Source organism: Pristiophorus japonicus, chromosome 15 (assembly GCF_044704955.1).
Source record: "Pristiophorus japonicus isolate sPriJap1 chromosome 15, sPriJap1.hap1, whole genome shotgun sequence".
Taxonomy (NCBI): Eukaryota; Metazoa; Chordata; class Chondrichthyes; family Pristiophoridae; genus Pristiophorus; species Pristiophorus japonicus.
In genome coordinates, this window is record NC_091991.1 from 164708269 (window position 1) to 164732886 (window position 24618).

The 24618-nt window shown below is 45.6% G+C and overlaps 1 protein-coding gene across 2 annotated transcripts in view; it reads right to left on the reverse strand.

Moving 5' to 3' along the window:
• The window catches only part of ptcd1 (pentatricopeptide repeat domain 1), a 27893-nt gene extending 3815 nt beyond the window's left edge, over window positions 1-24078 (reverse strand). The window contains exons 1-8 of one of the 2 annotated variants that reach the window (XM_070901258.1): window positions 23982-24078; window positions 22583-23153; window positions 16922-17062; window positions 15428-15646; window positions 14075-14176; window positions 10187-10963; window positions 7201-7317; window positions 984-1166 (exon numbers count right to left, since the gene is read on the reverse strand). In XM_070901258.1, coding sequence (XP_070757359.1) covers window positions 984-1166; window positions 7201-7317; window positions 10187-10963; window positions 14075-14176; window positions 15428-15646; window positions 16922-17062; window positions 22583-23098 — 2055 coding nt within the window. In that variant the 5' untranslated portion in view covers window positions 23099-23153; window positions 23982-24078. Of the gene's footprint in view, window positions 1-983; window positions 1167-7200; window positions 7318-10186; window positions 10964-14074; window positions 14177-15427; window positions 15647-16921; window positions 17063-22582; window positions 23157-23981 lie in introns of both variants that reach the window. The other variant, XM_070901257.1, reaches the window with a different exon arrangement.
• Between the last annotated feature and the right edge of the window lie 540 nt (window positions 24079-24618).

Consider the following 24618-nt stretch of genomic DNA (forward strand, 5'->3'; position numbering starts at 1 on the left):
TGATGTCACATGGGTTTGGCCCATTACTGTCCCTTACACTTTTAATAACTAATAATGTAGCTAAAATAAATAATCAACTATAGTCGTGGGTTACAGAAAAATAACGAGGCTCGTGTAGGCAAATCCATCTCCTTACACGACTTACAAAGCCTTCCAGACTCTTAACGAGTCAGTTACAATCTTGAACATGTTCCCAAATGTTCCTTTTGTTATTTAACTGTTCGGTGTATTCCCATATATCACTTTTGCTGAGTTTTTCCCCTAAAGCCCGTGTTGATTGGATGAGATGTTAAACAAGGTCCTGTCTGCCTGCTCCGGTGGGACTTTAAATATCCCACTGTACTAGAGCAGAGAGTTCGCTCGATGCTGGCCAACATTCCTCTCTGAATCGATACAACCAAGCTCTCGGTCAAGGTACATTTTGACTCTGCTTTATGGGATGATGCTATAGTTTCCCATGTACACTAAGGCACCTCAGAAGCAGTTCATTGTGTGATGCACTGAGACACATTTCAATGTGACAGGTGCTGTATAAATGCAGGTCTTTAGTTTGTCACCTTTACCTTCCAGTTCTGTCTTCAACCTACGCTTGCCGCCTGAAGCACTGCACAAATTAAAACACAGCGGCAGTGCTACCGAAGGCAGAACAAAAACCACTGGAAATATGATTTCAGCATATGCCCATTACACTACTCTGTCCCCCTTTTCGTAGTATAAACTCACTGTGTTGGCCATGGTGCACAATCCCACATACAGCCAGTTTCTAGTTAGCCGTCGTGCCAGAGGGAATGAGAGAAAGTCTGAGCTATTAACCCCGGCTGCTGTCACATCCCTCAGTGACTGGCTGTAGAGTGGTTTGGCGTGGGAGATGGTTGTGGTGTGGGCTGATACCCAGCTCATTTCTCTTGGTTTAGCAATAGTGCGTGCTTCAAAAAAAACCCCTCTCTTTTTAAAAAAAAAAGAGATGAATGCTCATCACCTACCCTGTCAAATTTTGGAGGGTACTTGACCACAAATTCCAATTGCCTAAGAACGACCTCGTTGGGCGGAACTTGATTTTTCGCCATGTCTTGCAGGATATCAGTGAGGTACACGTAGTCCAGCTGCTTTGCTGCATTGTTGATCAGGGTGCTGTACACATTGACATTGGGGGTTACTCCAGACAGCTGAAATAATAGAAACATAGAAATTTACAGCGCAGGAGGCCATTTCAGCCCATTGTGTCCGCGCCGGTCGACAAAGAGCCACACGGCCCTTGGTCAGCAGCCCTAAAGGTTACATATAAACCTATGAGCAATGACGGCAAGGCAAAGAGCACCCAGCCCAACCAGTCCGCCTCACCACAACTGCGACATCCCTTATTCTAAAACATTCTACACTCCACCCCAGCCGGAGCCGTGTGATCTCCTGGGAGAGGCAAAAAACAGATAAAAACCCAGGCCAATTTAGGGAGAAAAAAATCTGGGAAAATTCCTCTCCAACCCATCCAGGCGATCGAAACTAGTCCAGATCACCCTGGACGTATCCAATCCCTGCAGTACTTACCATTATATCTGTGCCATCCAACAAAAGGTCATCCAGTCTAATCTCAATTACCAGCTCTAGGTCCATAACCCTGCAGGTTACTGCACTCCAAGTGCTCATCCAACCATCTCTTAAAAGTGGTGAGGGTTTCTGCATCCACCACTCTTCCAGGCAGCGAGTTCCAGATCCCCACAACCCTCTGCATAAAGAAGCCCCCCCCCTCAAATTCCCTCTAAACCTTCCACCAACCACCTTAAAACTATGCCCCCTCATAATAGACCCCTCCACCAATGGAAATAGACCCTTACTATCCACTATGTCCAGGCCCCTCAATATTTTGTACACCTCAATGAGGTCTCCTCTCAATCTCCTCTGTTCCAATGAGAACAAACCCAGCCTATCCAATCTGTCCTCATAACTAAGATTCTCCATTCCAGGCAGCATCCTAGTAAATCTCCTCTGCACCCGCTCTAGTGCAATCACTTCCTTCCTATAATATGGCGCCCAGAACTGCACGCAATACTCCAGTTGTGGCCTAACCAAAGTATTATGCAATTTAAGCATAACCTCCTTGCTCTTATATTCTATGCCTCGGCCAATAAAGGAAATCATTCCGTATGCCTTCTTATCCACCTGGCCTGCTACTTTCAGGGATCTGTGGACAAGCACTCCAAGGTCCCTTTGTTCATCTACACTATTAAGTGGCCTACCGCTTAATGTGTATACCCTTTCCTTATTAGTCCTCCCAAAGTGCATCACTTCACACTTCTCTGAATTAAATTCCATTTGCCACTGCTCTGCCCACCTGACCAGTAGATTCATACCCTCCTGCAGCCCATGACTTTCCTCTTCATTATCAACCACACAGCCAATTTTAGTGTCACCTGCAAATTTCTTAATCATACTCACTATATTCAAATCTAAATTGTTGATATATACCAGAAAAAGCAAGGGTCCCAGTACTGAACCCTGCGGTACCCCACTGGAAACATCCTTCCAGTCACTAAAACATCCATCAATCATTACCCTTTGCTTCCTACCTCCAAGCCAACTTTGGATCCAACTTGACACTTTTCCCTGTATCCCATGGGCTTTAACCTTCATGACCAGTCTACCACGTGGGAGCTTATCAAAAGCTTCGCTCAAGGCCATACATACTACATCGTACGCACTACCCTCATCGACCCTCTCGGTTACCTCCTCAAAAAATTCAATCAGGTTAGTCAGAACGATCTTCCCTTAACAAATCCGTGCTGAGTGTCCCTAATTTATCCTTGCCTTTCCAAATGCAGATTTATCCTGTCTTTCAGGATTTTTCCCAATAATTTTCCCACCACTGAGGTTAGGCTGACAGGCCTGTAATTACTCAGCCTATCCGTTCTCCCTTCTTAAACAAGGGTACTACATTAGCAGTTCTCCAATCCTCCGGCACCATGCCCAGATCCAAAGAGGACTGGGAAAATGATGGTCAAGGCCTCTGCTATTTCCTCTTTTACTTCGCTCAACAGCCTGGGATGCATTTCTTCCGGGCCTGGGGACTTATCTACTTTCAAAGCTGCTCAACCCCTTAATACTTCCTCTCTCACTATATTTATTTCATCCAGAATATCACACTCCTCCTCGCTAGCAGTATCTGCATTACCCTTTTCTTTTGTGAAAACAGATGCAAAATATTCGTTAAAAACCCTCCCCACATCTTCCACCTCCACACAAAGTTTGCCCTCATGGTCTCTAACAGGCCCTACCCTTTCTTTAGTTATCCTCTTATTCCTAATATATTTATAGAACATCTTAGGATTTTCCCTAATTTTACTGGCCAAGAGTAAAGGAGAGTTTCAATGAACACTGATACTTTTGAAAATCCGAGGTGAAACACGAAAGGAGAAAAGAACGTTCGGGATGATGAGATTAATCAAAGTAGTCGTGGTTTTGTGACGTCAAGCAGGAATATTTTTTTTCCGAAGACCGTTTGCGTCATTTTGCTTCTATGCAGCCCAGGGCAGCAATTACCAGAAACCTCTGCATGGTCTTATGTCACCAATGCAGTCAGTTCAGCCGTGGCTGAGTGGGTAACACACTCGCCTCTGAGTCAGAAGGTTGTGGGTTCAAGTCCCACTCCAGGGACTTGAGCACGAAAAATCTAAGCTGACATGAGTGATCGCTGCACTGTCGGAGGTGCCGTCTTTCGGATGAGAAGTTAAACCGAGGCTCTGTCTGCTCTCTCAAGTGGACGTATTAGCGCACTATTTCGAAGGCGAGCAGGGGAGTTATCCCCGGTGTCCTGGCCAATATTTATCCCTCAATCAACGTAACAAAAAAACAGATTATCTGGTAATTATTACATTGCTGTTTGTGGGAGCTTGCTGTGCACAAATTGGCTGCTGCGTTTCCCACATTACAACAGTGACTACACTCCAAAAATACTTCATTGGCTGTAAAAACCCTTTGAGACGTCTGGTGGTCAGACGCTATATAAATGCAAGTCTTTCTTTCTGCTGTCAGTTCAGTTGCAAGGTGGTGCAAGACCAGTGTGTCCCATTCCCTGACTCGCGCCAATCAGTAGTAGGGCACAATTCTGCTAAAGAACGTTCTAGGCAGTGGTTGAATGGGAGCAAAATTAGGGGGATATATATATACACATTTTATCAATGGTATCTCAAACTGGTCAGTTAATTCACACTGAAAATATTGGCAGCTCTTTAGAGTTAGTGGGTGGTGTCGTTGGGATAGGCTGACAAGGGAAGTATCAAAAAATGTAATGGAAAGTAATCTCTCACTGCAGCTTTTTTGCTGCATTCTCCGTTATAATACTAATATTTGACCTAGTTGGTGTCCCTCAAGAACATAAGAATTAGGAGCAGGAGTGGGCCATGCCCTTCGAGCCTGCTCCGCCATTCAATAAGATCAAGGCTGATCATCGACCTCAACTCCGCTTTCCCGCCCGATCTCCATATCCCTTGATTCCCCTAGAGTCCAAAAATCTATCGATCTCAGCCTTGAATATCCTCAAAGACTCGGCATCCACAGCCCTCTGGGCCAGAGAATTCCAAAGATTCACAATCTGCTGAGTGAAGCAATTGCTCCTCATCTCGATCTTAAATGGCCGACCCCTTATCCTGTGACCCCTGGTCTAGACTCTCCAGCCAGGGGACACCAACTACATAATAACATAAGAAATAGGAACAGGAGTTGGCCATACGGCCCCTTGAGCCTGCTCCGCCATTTAATAAAGTCATAGCCGATCTGATCATGACTCAGCTCCACTTCCCTGCCTGCTCCCCATAACCCCTTACCCCTTATCATTTAAGAAACTGTCTATTTCCGTCTTAAATTTATTCAATGTCCCAGCTTCTACAGCTCTTGAGGCAGCGAATTCCACAGATTTACAACCCTCAGAGAAGAAATTTCTCCTCATCTCAGTTTTAAATGGGCGGCCCCTTATTCTAAGATCATGCCCTCTAGTTCTAGTCTTCCCCATCTGTGGAAACATCCTCTCTGCATCCACCTTGTCAAGCCCCCTCATAATCTTATACGTTTCGATAAGATCTCCTCTCATTCTTCTGAACGCCAATGAGTAGAGGCCCAACCTACTCAACCTTTCCTCATAAGCCAACCCCCTCATCCCCGGAATCAACCTAGTGAACCTTCTCTGAACTGCCTCCAAAGCAAGTATATCCATTCGTAAATATGGAAACCAAAACTGCACGCAGTATTCCAGGTGTGGCCTCACCAATACCTTATATAGCTGTCGCAAGACTTCCCTGCTTTTATACTCCATCACCTCTCAGCATTTACCTGTTCAATCCCCCCTCAGAATCTTTCAATGAGCACAAACCTGACTCACTCAACCACTGGAAATTTTATTTTCTTATAACCCAGCTATGGCTTTGTCCAGTTGTTAAACCCAGTTCGTTCAAAGTTACTAACAACTTAACCCTCTGCTAGTCACAAACATGGGAACAGGAGTAAGTCATTCAGCCCCTAAAGCCTGCTCTGCCATTTTATTAGCCACGACAGTTCTTTCTTTTTAATCCCACTTTCGCACCTCCCCCCACTCCTCTATATCCCTGAATACCCTTACTTCCCAAATAAATATTTATATCTTCCCTTTTAAACAGCTCAGTTGACTTTGCATCTATTGTCTTCTGGGGTGGTGCATCTGCATCCTGAAAACTTTGTGAAGGGTTATGACATTATTATATATTTGTGCTTTTGTTTTAAAAATCCTTTTCTTAGCAGGAAAGGCTAGTCTACAGAATTATTTATAACTAAGCCAAAGGTGTATGAAATACAGCAATTTCAACAGAAATAAAGTAATAAGCATTGATTTTTTTTGTTTCTGTGGGATTGAGAAGGATGCTGAAATTTGGTCCAATAATTTGACGGATTAATATGCATTAGCCCAGATTTTGCATTGAGAATAACAGCGAGGCTAACAGCGCTCACCGTTATTATGGAGTAAACTGGACAGCCACTTCCGGAGTATGCACACGCGCAGTTAAACGCAAAAAGCTGAAAGTTGCATTTCGAGTTACCCTACTCCTCCACAAGCTGCGCTATAAGAGTACCTCACCGATAGACTCGGCATTGAAATCAGTGCAAGGGAGTGAAGTTGCAGTACTTGTTACCCACTAAACACAGCAGAAAAGGATAGGGCTGGTGCATTCAGGTACAAGTGATTTTTTTTTTTTAAACAGTGTGCTCAGTCATAATTACTGCTAAACAACCTCTCTAGCCCTGAAAATTAAATTTTACAAGTGTGGAGCCTCATTCCTTCAGAGTTTAATTAGAGAAGAGGATTTAAAAAAAAAATTCTATTCCCTTTATCTCTTTTAATCCCATCTGTTTTCCCCCTCTTTATTTTGCTCTCCGTACACAATTTAAATCTAATTTATACTTCCTGGTTGAGACTCTGCGTGGCTCAGTGAAGATTCTTCAAAGTGATTGGTTGAAGAGCTCTGCTGTTGCTTTTCCTCCTCACACACACCACAGATTCCCTGTAGAGGGTGCCACGCCTGATGACAGCAAGTCTGTGCTCAAAAGCCCGCGAAACGTCTGTGGGCCGCTGTCAGCATAGTGACGGTCAAGCGCTGTTCCTCCGACGCTGACCACAAAATCCGGGCCAAGAATTGTTAACTCTTGTTGCTATCAATTCCACTTTTTATTGTATGTTTACCTGTCTGAGTTTGGATGAGCAAACTGTTAAATGGCACCAACCTTCTCCAGTTTCAAAGAAATGCAACCTCCTTTGTATTGTATAATAATTTCCCCCAGACCACATATTGTACCCCAAATGAAATTCAACAGGGCTCTGCCATTGCCTCTCTGAAACGAGCCACTAGGAGGTGCTCAGGAGCCGGTAGGACTCGGCCTCTGATTTCCATTCTATTCCTGTAACAGAACTTCCTCTTCTTCTCCCCTACCGAGATTCAGCAAGGCACAAACCTGACTCACTCAACCCAGGCCACTGGAAACTCTATTTTCTTTTAATATATATTTTTTGAAGATGTCATCATGCTCAAACTATCTGCCCAATGTTACAGAATCTGATCTGAACAAGGCCTGGAAGCCACCAGGAATCTTTGCATTTACTAGAAGTGGTCTCGGGCTATTCTCTCCACTATTTCATGCAAAAATGCTCCAGCTATGGTTAAGAATGAAGCGGCAGGAGATTACCTTCATGTCACGGAGAAGCTGCAGTCCATCCTTGTCTTTTGTGCAGGCTATAGCCAGGTTACAGAAGGTGTGCATGGTTGGCGACAAGCCTCGCTCAACTAGCACAGGCAGTAGCGCCTAGAGTGAATAAATACACATCATCAGTGGGCGGGAATAAGAGAACGACTAGTTAAAGCTGTGGCTCAGTGGGTAGCTCCCTTGCCCGAGTCAGAAGATTGTGGGTTCAAGTCCCACTCCAGAGACTGGAGCACAAAAAATATCCAGGTTGACACTCCAGTGAAGTACTGACGGAGCGCTGCACTGTCAGAGCTGCTGTCTTTCGGTAAGGCATTAAACCGAGGCCCCGTCTGCTCTAAAAGATCCCATGGCACTATTTCGAAGAAGAGCAGGGGAGTTATCCCCGGTGTCCTGGCCAATATTTATCCCTCAGTTAACAGATTATCTGGTCATTTAATCACATTTCTGTTTGTAGGAGCTTGCTGTGCACAAATCGGCTACTGTGTTTCCTGCATTACAACAGTGACTACGCTTCAAAAAAAAAGGTACTTCATTGGCTGTAAAGCGCTTTGGGATGTTCTGAGGTTGTGACCAGATAATCTGTTTTTGTTATGTTGATTGAGGGATAAATATTGCCAGGACACCGGGGATAACTCCCCTGCTCTTCTTCAAAATAGTGTCATGGGCACTTTTACGCCGACCTGAGGGGGCAGACTTCAAGCCCCACTCCAGAGACTTGAGCAGAAAAATTCCAGGCTGAGCGAGTGCTGCACTGTCGGAGTGCAGTCTTTCGGATGAGATGTTAAACTGAGGCTTTGTCTCCTCTGTCAGGTGGACGTAAAAGATCCCATGGCACTATTTCGAAATTTAACGTCTCATCCGAAAGATGGCACCTCTAACAGTGCAGCATTCCTATGGAATGTCAGCCTAGATTTTTGTTCTCAGGTCCCTGGAGTGGGACTTGAACCCACAACCTTCTAACTCAGAGGCAGGAGTACTACCCACTGAGCCACGGCCAACACTAAATAAAATCAGAAGACTATACAATATACATTAGTAAATATCCTCTGAAAATAAATAGCTTACACACCAACGTGGCCTGAATCATTTCCAAGAAAATGACTTCAGGAGAACCTAAAGAACTGCAGCCCCGCCCCACCCCGCCCCCCCCCCCCAACTCAAAACTGCCACACCTTTAGAAGAATGAGAGATGATCTCATTGAAATATATAAAATTATTACAAGGCTTGACAGGGCAGATGCAGGGAGGATGTTTCCTCTGGTTGAGGAGTCTAGAGCCAGGGTTCACAGTCTCAGAATAAGGGGTCGGCCATTTAGGACTGAGATGAGGAGAAATTTCTTCACTCAGAGGGTGGTGAATCTCTGGAATTCTCTACCCCAGAGGGCTGTGGAGCCTCAGTCATTGAGTATATTCAAGACCGAGATTGATAGTTTGTTTGATATTAAGGCAATCAAGGGACAGTGCAGGAAAGTGGAGTTACGGTAGATCAGCCATTATCTTATTGAGTGGTGGAGCAGGCTCGAGGGGTCAAATGGCCTACTCCTGCTCCTAATTCTTGATGTTCAAAAGGAAAAGAAAATGAAGCAACATTTCTAAAACTCAGCTGCTCTTGATTAAAGGTTCAATGTCCGATGAGCCGCGGAATGCTATAGTTTGAAGAGGTTGGACGTGGGGTTACTTCATACATTTAGCTCCTGATTTTAGCCATTCCGTAGCTCAGAGACTCAACACTGCCCCACATGGAGAGGAGCAGCAGCACAGGGAGAATCAAACCAGATACAGACAGACCCAATATCGTGCTTTACATCCAGTTTGATATCATTCACCAACAAAATCAAAAGCTAATTACTTACAAAATGATCTTGCAGCATTCAGCAGGGATGGCAAAAGATTAATTTTTCATTTTAAACCGGTGTGGAGTTTTACTTTAATATTGTTTTTAAAATTGCTACCCTACTGTTAAAAGCTTTGAAACAACTGCAGATGGGGTAGCCTGGGAGCTCAGATTGCAGGCAGCTGGTAAAGTACACAACCTTTGGGGCTTCGAGACATCGATAGCTTCCAAACAGTGTGATTCCATCAAAATAGTGCTCTGATTTATACCCTACCACAGACATGCACAAGACTGTCGGGACTAATCTATTTTCTCACAGACCTTTGCAGATTCCATGAAGGTTTCTGTCTCCAGTGAAGGAAGTAAATGACAGTACAAGTCACTTGGTGCCACTCAAACATGCTTTTCTGACTCTCACATTCAGGGGAAAAACTAGGGAGTCACTGGATTTTCCCAGCCATGTTTCATAAGAACATAAGAAATAGGAGCAGGAGTAAGCCATTTGGCCCCTCGAGCCTGCTCCGCCATTCAATATCATGGCTGATCTGATCCTGGCCTCAACTCCACTTCCCTGCCCGTTCCCCATAACCCTGGACTCCCTTACCATTCAAAATTCTGTCTATCTCCACCTTAAGTATATTCAATGACCCAGCCTCCACAGCTCTCTGGGATAGAGAATTCTGAAGCTTCACGATCCTGAGAAAAGAAATTCCTCCTCATTTCCGTTATAAATGGGCGACCCCTTATTCTAAAACCATGCTCCCTAGTTCAAGATTCCCCCACGAAGGGAAACATCCTCTCTGCATCGACCCTGTCGAGCCCCCTCAGAATCTTATACATTTCAATAAGATCACCTCTCATTCTTCTAAACTCCAATGAGTACAGGAGTTTCGTTGCCATTGGTTACACTGCATGCAACTCCGCAAGTTTGATGAAATATCACCTGCCTTTTTTGTGCGTGGACTGTAAGATAAATACGGTCGGATTATTGTGCCACTCTTGTTATTAGCCTATTGCAGAATCATAGAATGGTTACAGCACCGAAGAAGGCCATTCGGCCCGTCGAGCCCGTGCTGAGCTCTCAGCAAGTCCTACTTCCCTGCCTAAAGCTGGTTATCCACCACGACCACTTACCTTTGCGCCCTCCAGGTCACCCAGCTTGCTCTTTTTTCTAATGAAGTTGTTAAAAAATGAAACGTCTGGCTTCACGCCATGCTCATCCATGAGTGCCAGCAAGGAGGATTCGGACTGGCTCTTCGGTTCCACCACGTCAGCCAACAGCGTGAAAGTTTTAATGTCTGGTCGCGTGCTATCTTCCTTCATCTTGCTTAGAAAGCCACTCAGGCACCCGATCAGTGCTAGTCTATCAGGCGGCGTGGCTGCTGGTCCCAAAGAAATTAGGTTCTTCTTGTTGACCCGGATGTGGAGTAAATTGGGCAGACGGGCACTTGGAGGAAGCTTGCTGGAGTCCGAATCGACTGGCAGTATTTGATGTCTGGAAACCAGTTCCATTGATTGCTCTGCTCGTGGTGCCAGCTCTTTCTCTCGGCCATTACCGGACACCAGGCTTGGTGTTTCACTCGGTTTTGATAACGTTTCGTTGCTGTGCCCGTCCTCCGGTTCCGAGACTCTGCAGCCGGTCGGTTGGTCAGAAGCCAGTCCAAACATCTGCTCTTCCAACAGGCCGACGACCAGAGTGGTTGTGTTCCTGCTGCTTTTGGTCCCTTTCGGGCCACGGAGCTTCTGAACCCTTCTGCGCTGCTTCAGCTGCCACATCCCGTCCCCCTCGCCCAGCAGCAACCGCGAGGCCACTGCGGGGTCGCCAATCCCGCAGTCCCTGGCGGCCCGGAGCAGTAGGTTGTAGCTCTTGGCATCAGGCCGCACGCCAAGTCTTAACATCTCTCGCCAAACCTGTGAGAGAGGAAGCAAAGTTATTTCGACAGTAAAATGGTGAAGAGCCTGTAATACACACAATGGCATAATCGACCAAACTGGTGAGAGAGCGCAGACTGGAGCGGCAGTTAAAAACTCTGGGGTGGAAATTCGGTCGCGCCACCGTTGCGGTGTTAACCTGGGCGGAGCGGTAAATGTTGCGCCGGCAAATGGATTGCATCTGCCGCCACAAAATTCATCAGCTGGGCCCCGAGTTTGGAGCGGAGCGCTGTGCTAAGGGACAAGTGAAAATCCCGAACGAAGCAGCCGGCCTTGGAGCGACCCAAAAGAGGCCTCGGGGGAAGAAAAAAAACCTTAAAAAAAAACCCCAGCAAAAGCATTCCCAATAAGTAACTCACGCCACCAAAACATAAATCGCAGAAAAAAAACACAATCACACTTACCTGAGGTCGACATGACTTACCTCACTGCAGCCACTACAGCTCGGACCACCTGATTCAACAGGTGTTCACCAGGGGGCGCTCTACCGGTCGGGCGCGATCCAAATGTCGAGCCGGTGTCACGACCGGGGGTGTTGCACACCGGCTCGCCATTTCCGGGCGGTAATGCTCTGCGCTCCCTCGAGACCGATAATGAATGTTCCGGCGGTGCGCTAACAAAAGCAGCAGAAGACCGAAAATGTGGTTTTTAAAGCGGTTTGTTCAGTCCCATGATTGGCTTACTGAGCAAAGTTTCATCCTCTCTTTATTTAAAGAAGTGTTTTATCCTGTTTTCACCTATCCAAACTTGGCTCATGACAGCACTCTCATCTCAGAGTCTGAAGACCGTAGATTCAAGCTCGACTATAATTTGAGCATGTATTCCAGGCTGACACTTTAGTGCTGTACTGCAGAGCGCCGAGTCACCACAGGTGCTGTGTTTCAGATGAGACATCAAACCAAAGCTCCTTCTGCATTCTCAGGTTAACTTAGATGAACCCTACGCTCTTTTCGAAGAAGAGGGTTTCCCCCAGTGTCCTGGCCAGCAGACAGACCTCAGCCAATTCCACCACGCACGATATCTGGTCTGTGGATCTTTGCTGGGAGTAAATTTCCTACCGTATTTCCTTATAGAACAGCGACCGCACCAGAAGTATTCCATTGATTATAAAAAGCTCTTTGGGAGTTTTGAAGATGTGAAAGGTGCTATACGATTGCAAGTTCTTTCTTTTGATTAATCATTTTTCTGGCAGGGTTTTACCTGGGTTGGGTAACCTCCTCTGACCTCTGACAATCCTGGTCTCCTTCAGTGAACAGGCAATCTCCTCATGCTTTGGCTAAAAAAAAACTTGCATTTGTATAGCACCTTTCACAACCACCGGATGTCCCAAAGCGTTTTACAGCCATTGAAGCACTTTGAGTGTAGTCACTGTTGTAATGCAGGGTACGAGACAGCCAATAAGCGCACAGCAAGCTCCCACAAACAGCAATGTGAATGATGAGATTTAAGTGATGTTGGTTGAGGGATAAATATTGGCCAGAACTCAGAGGATAATCCCCTGCTCTTCTTCAAAATAATGCGGTAGGATCTTTAACGTCCACCTAAAGCAGTTTGGTTTGACGTCTCATTTGAGAGACGGCACCTCCGGCACCTCCCTCAGCACTGCACTGGAGAGTCAGCCTGGATTTTTGAGTTCAAGTGTCTGGTGCGGGACTTGAACCCACAATATTCTGACTCAAACCACTGAGCCAGTGCGGTTCCTCTCCCTTTCCTTTTGGGTGGTCTATAGTCTGCTGGCCTTGCCTAGTTCCTTGAAAGGCGCTACTGTTGGCTCTTACTGTGTTACTTCAACTGTACACAGTGTACTGCTGAGTTTATCGGCTGTATTGCCTCTTTTGAAGAGCTGCATTGCCTGCTCCTCTATTATCCGATTGGTGTTATGTATTTTTCTATCTGTTAATCTTAGAATATAAAGAAAAAATCAATAAACAATAAGAGAACAACTCTCACTGCAATGTATCTCAGTATCCACCTGATGCCACTCGAAGCCGTGCTTCAGCTAGAGCCGTGACATTTAGCACAATCACTGTGCCTTTGCAGAAGTTATACTTTTTTTTGGCAGCCATTGAAATAATAAGGAAATGACCTTTAAAGAGCACATCAATAGAAAATGATTAACACAGGCAGAGATGGCTCACTGGTACAGGCTGACTCAGCAGCTCACTGCCTTGCTGAGCAATATATTATCTGCCACACGGGAGAGACAAAAACTCAATTCAGTCTAAGCACTCCTCCACAAGGAGGGAAAATCATCAATGCATTCAGCCCTCCTGCTATAAAGAGGCACTGCAGGCTGGTGCTTCAACACCCAGTGGCAGGGCTGTGTCCTTGAGTCCGTAATTCCCCGCTGTGAGTCCCTTGAGAGAGAAAGAAAACGAGAAAAAAAGCCTGGCATTTATATAGCACCTTTCACAACCACCGGATGTCCCAAAGCGCTTTACAGCCAATTAAGTACTTTTGGAGTGTAGTCACTGTTGTAATGTGGGAAACGCGGCTGCCAATTTGCACACAGCAAGCTCCCACAAACAGCAATGTGATAATGATCCGATAATCTGTTTTTGTGATGTTGATTGAGGGATAAATATTTTGCAAGACACCAGAGGATAACTCCCCTGGCTCTTCTTCGAAATAGTGCCATGGGATCTTTTACGTCTACCCGAGAGGGCAGACAGGGCCTCGGTTTAATGTCTCATCCCAAAGATGGCACATCTGACAGTGCAGAACTGGAATGTCAGCCTAGATTTGCTGTGCGCAAATTGACAGCTGTGTTTCCTACATTACAACAGTGACTACACTTCAAGTCTCGGGAGTGGGACTTGAGGCCAAAATCTTCTGACTCAGAGGCGACAATGCTACCCACTGAGCCCAGCTACTAAAGGGGTGGCTGGCCGGCTGTGTACTGAGGGGAGCTCCAGGCCCACGAGGCGAGACTGTTGCCCACTGAGCCATGGCTGAGGGAGAAGCTCGATTCTTCTCCAACGGGGAAATCAGAGAAAAGTGACCCCCAAGGCTGCTTCCGGTGGCTCCAGTTTATCCTGTAAATGGAAAGGCCGACGGAGAGAACAGAGGAGAAAATGGTGCTGTAATTACCTGTAGGGAATATCTAAAGCCATTCTCGGTGTCCTTGATGCAGCCAATCAGTAAGGTGCTGAACGTTTCCACATTCATCTCATGACCACTGTGAACTATTTCCTGAAAAATAATCACAAGAGACAGCTCTGGTAAGAAAGGCAGCAGCACTGCACAATCTGTTTAAAGATCCCCCCCACCGTCCCCCCAACCCACGCACCCCTGGATCATTTTTGCAAACCGCTATTAACCCCTCTTAACCTTCCCTATTCCAGTGAGAAAAGCCTCAATTTTGCAAGCCTTTCAAAATTATAACTTCTCTGATATCACTTTAGTGATATCTTCACTGTATCCCTTCTGTTGCTCCGATATCTAACCGCACACAATACTCCAATTGTCGTCTAATCAATGTCTTGTATAAATTCCACATTACTTCCCTGCAAACAACTTTCATTTATATAGCATCTTTAACGTAGATAAGCAACCGAAAGTACTTCAGAGGCGTAATATATATAAAAAAGATGGGAGCCAAAGAACGAGATATTAGGAGGGTTGATTAAAATCTTGATCAAAGTGGGTCAAAGGAAGTGAGGGAGGGCGAGAGATGGAGGGAGTTGGGGGCAGAATTCCAGAATGTAGGGTCTAGGTGGCTGAAGGCTCAGCCACTAGTGTGTGTGTGTGTGTGTGTGTGTGTGTGTGGGGGGGGGGGGGGGGGGCGGGGGGGGGGGGGAAGGAAGGAAGGCTGCACAACGCCATGGTGCAATGGTGGAAGGCATCTTCTGAAACACTCCAATAATCCTAACATACAACATCTACTGCATCCCCTTTATCTGTACTCTGTGATCTTATCAAAAAATTCAATTAAATCAGTCAAGCGCAACCTGCTCTTTACAAATCCACACTGACTGCCCTGAAGTACTCAAACACAAACATGAATGGCATTTCAAGTGAATAGCAATGTTAGACTTGTTCTTATAAGGATCAGATAAGCACTTTGAGTATAATGCATTCCCCATCTGATTATTAGAACTGCTTTAGGACCCCGTCACTACATTCCAAAATTCATTCATTGTCTGAATTGTTTTGAGACTGTGATTAGGTGCTATATGGATGCAAACATTTTTAAATTTCTTAATCACCCTTGTTGACAAAATCATAATTTTAATCGTCTTCCCCGCCTCCTCTTCAAGTCAGAGCCAGCCATGGGCTCCATCAGTGAGGGGCTCCATAGAGGCCAGTGGTAACTGACCTTCCTTGTCCTAGCCAGCGAGCAGACATAGACCAAGAACTCAGCGTGGAGTAATCGAGAGCATTTCACTCGGTACGGACGATAGCACACACACTCAGGTGCCAGCTTCCTGTGCAAGCACTTACCCGGAGCACGTCGAAGCAGGCCTTTAGATCGGAGCAGACAGCGTATGCCTTCAGCATGGCGTGGTATGTGATCAGGTTAAACCGGATATGCTTGCTGCTCAATTCTTCGCGGAGCTTTGTGGCAAACTGCAGGCCAGACTCCTTCCACGGGGACTCTGCGCAAGCATTGAACAGAGCGGTGTAGGTGGCTTCAGAGGGAGTCACGGCTCGCTTCTTCATCTACGTAGAAAAATATTATTCATTCTAATTAAAATTCTATAAACAGCAGCTGCCATTTATATAGCGTCTTTAATGTAGTAAAATGTACCAAGGTGCCTTACTGGAGTGCTTTCAGACAAAACTGACACCGAGCCACATAAGGGGACATTAAAACGGGTGATAAAAAGCTTGGTCAAAGAGGTAGGTTTTAAAGAGCAGCTTAAAGGAGGAGGAGAGGAGGAAAGATTTAAGGAGGGAATTCCAGAGCCTAGGGTCCAGACGGCTGAAGGCACGGCCGCCAATGGTGAATGCAATAAGCAGTGTGGTATAGACCCACATAAACCTCCCAAGCCTTATTCGATGTGCTTGGGATAACATGCTCACACAGAGAGCTGGCATCCGAGAGTATCTAATGTCGGACTGGCTGTGCTGCGTAGGATGTTACAACTGGTCTGAGGCTCTTTAAAACTCATTCCCAGACTCTAGAACAGAGTAGCATAGGTGCGTGGCACGGGCACACTTCAAGTCTAAATCCATCTTTCCATATGTTCGCGTGTATCTCAGGTTGCTAACAGCAACAACTTGTATTTATATAAAAGACTTGCATTTATATAGCGCCTTTCACGACCACCGGACGTCTCAAAGCGCTTTACAGACAATTAAGTACTTTTGGAGTGTAGTCACTGTTGTAATGTGGGAAAAGCACCTTTAACATAGTGAAATGTCCCAAGGTGTTTCACAGGAGTATTATGAGATAAAATATTTGACACCGAGCCGCATAAGGAGAAATTAGGTGATCAAAAGCAAATACATAGGTTTTAAGGAGCATCTTGAAGGAGAAAAGAGGGGCAGAGAGGTTTAGGCAGGGACTTCCAGAGCTTGGGGCCCAGGTAGCTGAAGGCACGGCCGTCAATGGTTGAGCGATTATAATCAGGGATGCTCAAGAGGGCAGAATTAGAGGAGCGCAGACATTTCGGCAGGGCTGGAGGAGATTACAGAGATAGGAATTATCCACCAATGAGGCAAAAGTGTTAACACCTCTTTCCAAACCACTCGGCCCACAGAATGCAACAGATCAAACCAGCAAATAAGAAACATACAAGTGTAAATCGGACTGAGTGACCTGGGCTTTGAAGGCTGTATTGCCCAGGCTCAGGGTTTGAATGTGGCTCGCAGTCCACAGTTTGAACAACCCTAGAACTAGAATCAAGTTCCCTTCCCACACACCCACTTCATACAAAGAAAAGGATCCTGCGAATCTTTCACCAGAAGTACAGCGCAGTCTCCAGTACTCACATCGCTGTACAGTTTAAAGGCTTTCTTCAAGTAGCCCACTCGTCCACAGCCCCCTATCAGCACTGTGTAGTTGCACTCCTCTGGGACCAGCCGCTCTTCCTTCAACATTCGAGTCTCAAACATGTCCAGAGCCTCAGCTAACTAGAGTGGAGAAAGACACCGTGTGAAGAGTAGCAATGCAGGGAGTAATTGCTGGAACAGTCATGCAATGTACTGATCAAAAAAGGAGTTTAAGCATTTAATCCATCAGACCAGCACATGGCAGCCGTAGCAATAACAAAGTCCACTGGCTGAGGGCAATACCAATCAAAAAAGGCAATACTGTTAATGTGTAGCATATTGGTGTAATATATTTGCTTCATGGGTTCTTCGCTTAAGAATTCATAGCAACTCATTGCTATTAAGAACTAGTTGGTTTATTAGCAAAGGTTTAACAATCACACTACACATTACCAGTTCATCCACCAGGCTCACAACCGCCTGCCTCATCGTGGATCCCCTTGAACTAGCTGGGGTTTTATTGAGTCTTGTGAACATCACGTGACTGGCTAAGCCATTCCCAACAGCTCTACCAACCTGTGAGCATACATTACACTTGGATTGATCCCCATACAGACAACTGTGTTCAGTTCTGGTCACCACACCACTGGGAGGATAACATTGCGCTTGAAAGGGTGTAGCATAGACCAACAAAGACGGTTCCAGGTCTTGGGAGTCTTACTTATAAGAAATATTACAGAAGTAGTATTTGCTCTTGTTGGAAACAAAATGCACTGAGATGATCAGAGAGAAGGTTTCCGTTACGAAGGGGATTGATCGATTTGATCTGCATCAACTGTTCACGCTGTTACAAAGCAAAAGGAAATTAAGGCAAAACTATTCCACACAAAAGGATAATCGACTTTTGGAACAAGTTGCTCGGGAAACCCAGTGAAACAAAGTACAAATAAATTTAAGAAACAACTGGATGTGTTTCTGGACAAAAAAAAAAGGATAAAGGGATGTAGTTGGGGGTTTGAGCTGCATCAAGACATTCCTGCTCCTAAAAGTTACACTCAGGTCATAAAACCCACTTCAGTACAAAGGCTCAAGTCTTGTTAATTATATTCAGGAGGTGGGTATTAACAGGAGTCTTCTTTGTGTTCCTCTATATGGGAGCAGGCTCGGGAAATGGGGAAGGCTGATGTTGGGGGTGCATATGATTAATGGTTTGTAAGTGACTGAAGACTAGGCTCCTAGTATTTTATCTTTCGCCACCTGGCTATCTGACTTTTACATATCTGGTTTTATTGAAGCACATTTTGGAGAAATCACAACTTCTAGCCAAGGTGAGCTGGGCCAGCTGTACAGTGACCGACAGTCACAAGTCAGCCTAGGGATTCAGTGCATTGATTAGTTGGTCTGTACGGTGCTCTTGACTGCGACACACCACGTCCAAAAATAATTGATCTCCACCGCCCCACTAATCCACGACTTGCAATAACTGGTTCATCATCACGCCATACACCTGACTGGAATCCATTCTATTTACACTATTGCTGGCATGTACTCAACAGAAATCAAAAATCTAAAAAATGTTTCAGTCATTGCAAACAGCCCCGGAAAAATCTACTGGAGCTACCCTGTGATCTGATGTTGGCCATCAACCTGTGCACATCTCCTCTGGCAACAGCTCCCATACACATGCATTTGGGAGAATGCTTAAAGTCTTTAAGGAGAGCCAAGCTCCTGTTTGATCATAGAATCATAGATATTTATAGCATGGAAGGGGGCCATTTCGGTCCATCGTGGCCATGCCAGCCAACAGAGCTAGCCAGCCTAATCTCACTTTCCAGCTCTTGGTCCGTAGCTATGTAGGTTACGGCACTTCAGCTGCACATCCAAGTACTTCTTAACTGTGATGAGGATTTCTGTCTCTACCACCCTTCCAGGCAGTGAGTTCCAGACCCCCACCACCCTCTGTGTTGAAGAAATTTCCCCTCAAAACCACCTTTCAATTATTTTAAATCTATGCCCCCTGGTTGTTGGCCCCTCTGCTAAAAACATAAGAAATAGGAGCAGGAGTAGGCCATTTGGTCCCTCGAGCCTGCCCCGCCATTTAATACGATCATGGCTGATCTGAACATGAACTCAGCTCCACTTCCCTGCCCGCTCCCCATAACCCTTTATTCCCCTATCGCTCAAAAATCTATCTCCGCCTTAAATATATTCAATGACCCAGCCTCCACAGCTCTCTGGGGCAGAGAATTCCACAGATTTACAATCCTCAGAGAAGAAATTCCTCCTCATCTCAGTTTTAAATGGGCCCCTTATTCTGAGACTATGTCCCCTAGTTTTAGTTTCCCGTATGAGTGGAAATATCCTCTCTGCATCCACCTTGTCGAGCCCCCTCATTATCTTATATGTTTCGATAAGATCACCTCTCATTCTTCTAAACTCCAATGAGTATAGGCACAACTTACTCAACTTATCTTCATAAGTCAACCCCCTCATCTCCGGAATCAACCTAGTGAACCTTCTCTGAACAGCCTCCAATGCAATTATATCCTTCCTTAAATACGCAGACCAAAACTGTATGCAGTACTCCAGGTGTGGCCTCAGCAACACCCTGTACAGTTGTAGCAGGACTTCTCTGCTTTTATAGTCTATCCCCCTTGCAATAAAGGCCAACATTCCAATTGTCTTCCGGATTACTTGCTGTACCTGCATACTAACTTTTTGTGTTTCATGCACAAGGACCCCCAGGTCCCTCTGTACTGCAGCACTTTGCAATTTTTCTCCATTTAAACTATAATTTGCTTTTCTATTTTTTCTGCCAAAGTGGATAACCTCACATTTTCCCACATTATACTCCATCTGTCAAATTTTTGCCCACTCACTTAGCTTGTCTATATCCCTTTGCAGATTTTTTGTATCCTCCTCACAATTGGCTTTCCCACCCATCTTTGTATCATCAGCAAACTTGGCTACATTACACTCAGTCCCTTCATCCAAATCATGAATATAGATTGTAAATAGTTGAGGACCCAGCACCGATCCCTGCAGCACCCCACTAGTTACTGTTTGCCAACCGGAAGGGAAATTGGTCCATCCTATCCACTCTATCTAGGCCCCTTATAATTTTATACACCTCAATCAGCCTCCTCTGTTCCAAAGAAAACATCCTAACCAATCTTTCCTCATAGCTAATATTCTGCAGTCCAGGCAACATCCTTGTAAATGTCCTCTGTACCCTCTCTAGTGCAATCACATCTTTCCTGTAATGTGGTGACCAGAACTGCACGCAATATTCTAGCTGTGGCCTAACTAGTGTTTTATACAGTTCATGCATAACCTCCCTGCTCTTGTATTCTATGCCTCGGCTAATAAAGGCAAACATTCCGTATGCCTTCTTAACCACCTTATCTACCTGGCCTGCTACCTTCATGGATCTGTGGGCATGCACTCCAAGATTCCTTTGTTCCTTTACACTTTTCAGTGTCCTACCATTTATTGTGTATTCCCTTGCCTTGTTAGTGGAGTGCACTTCTCACATCTTCCTACCAGCGTTCTCAGATTATCTTTGTGTGACCTGCTGGAATGATCCCGAGCGGCTGGGCTGTGGGAAGGCGGAATTTTGGTTCCTTATAGAAACATAGAAAATAGGTGCAGGAGTAGGCCATTCGGCCCTTCGAGCCTGCACCACCATTCAATAAGATCATGGCTGATCATTCCCTCAGTACCCCTTTCCTGCTTTCTCTCCATATCTCTTGATCCCCTTAGCCGTAAGGGCCATATCTAACTCCCTCTTGAATATATCCAATGAACTGGCATCAACAACTCTCTGCGGTAGGGAATCCCACAGGTTAACAACTCTCTGTGAAGAAGTTTCTCCTCACCTCTGTCCTAATTGGCCTACCCCTTATCCTAAGACTATGACCCCTGCTTCTGGACTTCCCCAACATCGGGAACATTCTACCCGCATCTAACCTGTCCCGTCCCGTCCCGTCAGGATCTTGTATGTTTCTAATGCCCTTTCTCTCTCCACAAATGCTGCCTGACCTGCTGAGTGTTTCCAGCATTTTCTCTTTTTTATTAATGCCCCATAACTTAACTGGCCAAATGGGTTTTAATACACAATATTGTGTTGTATTGTTACAATAGACACAGTACATCTAAAGCTGTGCTGGGGCGAGTTCTAATTACTCCAAGCTTCCTTTTGTCCTATCTACTGAAAGGTAGAAGAATGTTCCTGCATGTTTTGTGTTGGAATAGAGTGCCTTAGAGTGATTAAAGGACAGGGCTAGCTGGTTGTCACCATCGGTTACAGTATAAGGTAGCACCCTACAGCTGCACAGGAACCTTCATCAGTTACAGTATTCTCGGGGAGCACCCTACAGCTGATATTTACTGGGTTACTCTGCGAGGAATGTTACAGATGGCGATACAGGAGTCAAAAGACTGCCGACATTTTGGGGGGAATATCGTTTGAAGTATATTTTCTTACACTAGAGTAAAAATATAGAAAATCTCAAGGCTTGAAGAGACCATCAGTCCAACTAGTCAGCCTTGCTGGTGTCCCCAGCATTTGTATCCTATAATGTGGTTCTCTTCAAGGCAAGTGTCCAATTTTTGTCCTGAAGAGATCCTAAGCTCTTTGCCCTTACAACCCCTCTCAGTAAGCGCTTCCAAAAACCATACTCTCAGTAAAGTAAGTCTTTCTTTAATCCTGCCCGAGTCTAGCTCTTCCCACTTTATACCCACTCCCTTGTTCTGCTGTCTCATACCAATTCAAAGAACCCTGATCGATCCTTTACGTCACAAAGTCTGATTAGTTTGGAAACGTCAGTCATATTTCCCCCCCCCTCCTCCCACCTACCGTCTTCTCTCCAATGAGAAGATTCCCAATTTCTTGAGCCTATTCGCATACTTTCTATTCTCAAGTGCTCTCATTATGTTTGTACCTTTTCCATCACAGACAGCTCTGAACAGCTGCCCAAAGAACATCTATGTGCACCGGATGTTTAACTTTATTCAGGCTAGTCAGATCGAGTTACATACGCATGTTACTGTACACAGTCTAGCTTCTGCACTTCCCACCAGCTCACCTCTCAGTCCCATTCACCTGCCCTTTCCCCATTCACCCCATCGCCCTTGTAACTGCTCTCTGAGCAAACACTACACAGTCCCATTACCGAGCCCTTTCCCACTGCCCTGGTGCCTTTCTCTGGAACAGCTCACCACTCAGTCCCATTCTCCCTGCACTTTCCCCCATACCCCTTTACATTTTTCTTTTTCAAATATTCATCCACTTCCCTGTTGAAAGATATTTTAGATTCTGCCTCCTCCACTGATTCTGGCTGGGCATTCCATGTCCGAACAACTCTCTGTGCGTAAAATAAATTCTATCCTTCCTTCTTTGACGTCTTGTTGATGATCTTAAACTCCAGTTACTGTGGGAGGGGGAGGGTTGAATACATTCGGCAGGGCTCAATGTGGATCTGGGGAGAGAGGGGTGAAAGGGTAGATGCTGCTGGGCCTGTCCCATTCATTATTATGCTCACTCTGCTCTGTCTCTAACTGCTCCTGGAGTTTGCTTGGAACAAATTACTGACTCTAGCCTCTGGTGTTGCATCTTTACACTTTGTAAAACTGGGAAAGATGTTTAGCCAAAGTTCAGACCTTATCACCCTTGATGAGTTTTTTGCACTGCAGGAAGTACCAGTAGGTATTGTTCCTTCTGCTTGGTTTCCATCTCACTTCTGGACTTTGAACCTCCTCATCGTTCCGATCCTCGGGGTCACTACATCTCGAGTCCCGCAGCTCTGAAGAGCTTTTATAGAAAACTCTCCTGGCAGAGTAGATTTTGCCTCGTGCCCCAAATCCTTCTGAGCCCGCTTCCTCCCCGGACCAGACAGCCGACAGTTCCTGCCCCGGTGCAGCTTGGCTTGGTCTGGCCTGTGCATCGCTGCTCCGGGAGCTGTCCAGCACGCAGGATAAACTCGGCCATCCGCGGTGCAGGGACAGCAAGTTCCTCGGATGCCTCGCGCTTGTAGAGGGCACAGCTCTCACGGGACTGCTCCTCGCAAGAGCACTCAATCCCCTGAACAGCGACGGGTTTGGATACAGGGAAGAACAAAGTCTCAAGGAAATGTACGCCTGGTAATGCTGAAGGTGCAGAAATCCAAGCCAAGTCATGGTTTGCAAAATCTTTCTGGCTTCAGTCAGTCTAGTATCTGCAGACTGGATATCTCTGCTAGGAGTTCCAAATGACAAGAAAAAAAAATCAGTATTATTGATACATTTTTATGCAAGATTAATAACATTTGTTTCGCTGTTTAAAGATTATATGCAATCGTAGATGCTGCGGGTGAGGGGGGAAATTAAGAGTCAAAGGCTCTAACACAATTCAAACTTTCTGATAACGCAGACCACAGTAACAAAGATCAAGCAGGGCATGATGGGTCAAGGGAGCCATGAGATTGAATTAAAGCCGCTAGCTCATTTCTGGGCATTGGTTTATACATAAAGAAAGACTTGCATTTATATAGCGCCTTTCACGACCACCGGACGTCCAAAAGTGCTTTACAGCCAATGAAGTACTTTTGAACTTCCATTGAGCTTCATCGGAACAGTGCAGGAGGCCGAGGACGGAGAGATCAGAGTGAGAGTGGAGCAGAGAATTAAAGTGACAGGCGACTGGAAGCTCAGGGTCACGCTTGCAGACTGAACGGAGGTGTTCAGCAAAGCGATCACCCAATCTGCATTTGGTCTTCCTAGTGTAGAAGAGACCGCATCGTGAGCAGCGAATACAGTATACAAAATTGAAAGAAGTACCTGTAAGTACTTCAGTGTTTCACCTGGAAGGAGTGTTTGGGGCCCTGGATGGTGGGAAGGAAGGGGGTAAAAGGACAGGTATTGCATCTCCTGCGCTTACATGGGAAGGTGGCATGGGAAGGGGAGGGGGAGGGTGCTGGGGATAAGTGTAGTTTCTGGTCTTAGAACATCAGCCAGTGTCTGCAGAGAAAGACATGATCAGTGCTTAGATAGAAGAACACAGAGTGCAGGATAAGATACCCACCAGACATTGCAGCAGCATCAACAAAGAGCATAAACATGGGTTAAAACATCCCAGAGGCTTGGGCTGCAAATTAAACAATCTCAACTGCCCATATGCCTTGTCCCCACGTGCTTCCGGTCCAGCTGGAGCCCCGCCCACAAATAGCGCGATTGGGGACTTTTTCAGAGAACCGCGTCCTGATTGGACAATTCTTTCGCTGGGCTCGGAACGCGATTGGTTAATGTTGCTGTCAATCACAAGGTCACCAAGGCCGCCGTGGCTAGTGCAATCGATTGTCGAGTAATCGATCAAGACACATCTCCCAGGAGTCTGAAGTTTTAAAACTTATGAATGTATTCTTCACGAGTGCATCATCACCCCTGGCAACCAAATGTTACTTTGATTCTTTAATGTTAAAAGTTTAATTTGGGGGCACTTGATTTATAGTTTCAACCAAAATAGTTATGTTCTTCCCGGTAAATGTAAAGAGCAACAGCACACAGATTGGAGTGTGTTAAAAGGCAAAATTGTACCGTGAATTCTAAGAGGAAAGCCCAGGCCTCATGCCCTGGAATTTCCTCCTTTAAGACCCTCTTTAAAACCTTCCTTTTTGGCCAAGCTTTTGATCACCCGTCCTAATATCCATTTTATGAAGAAC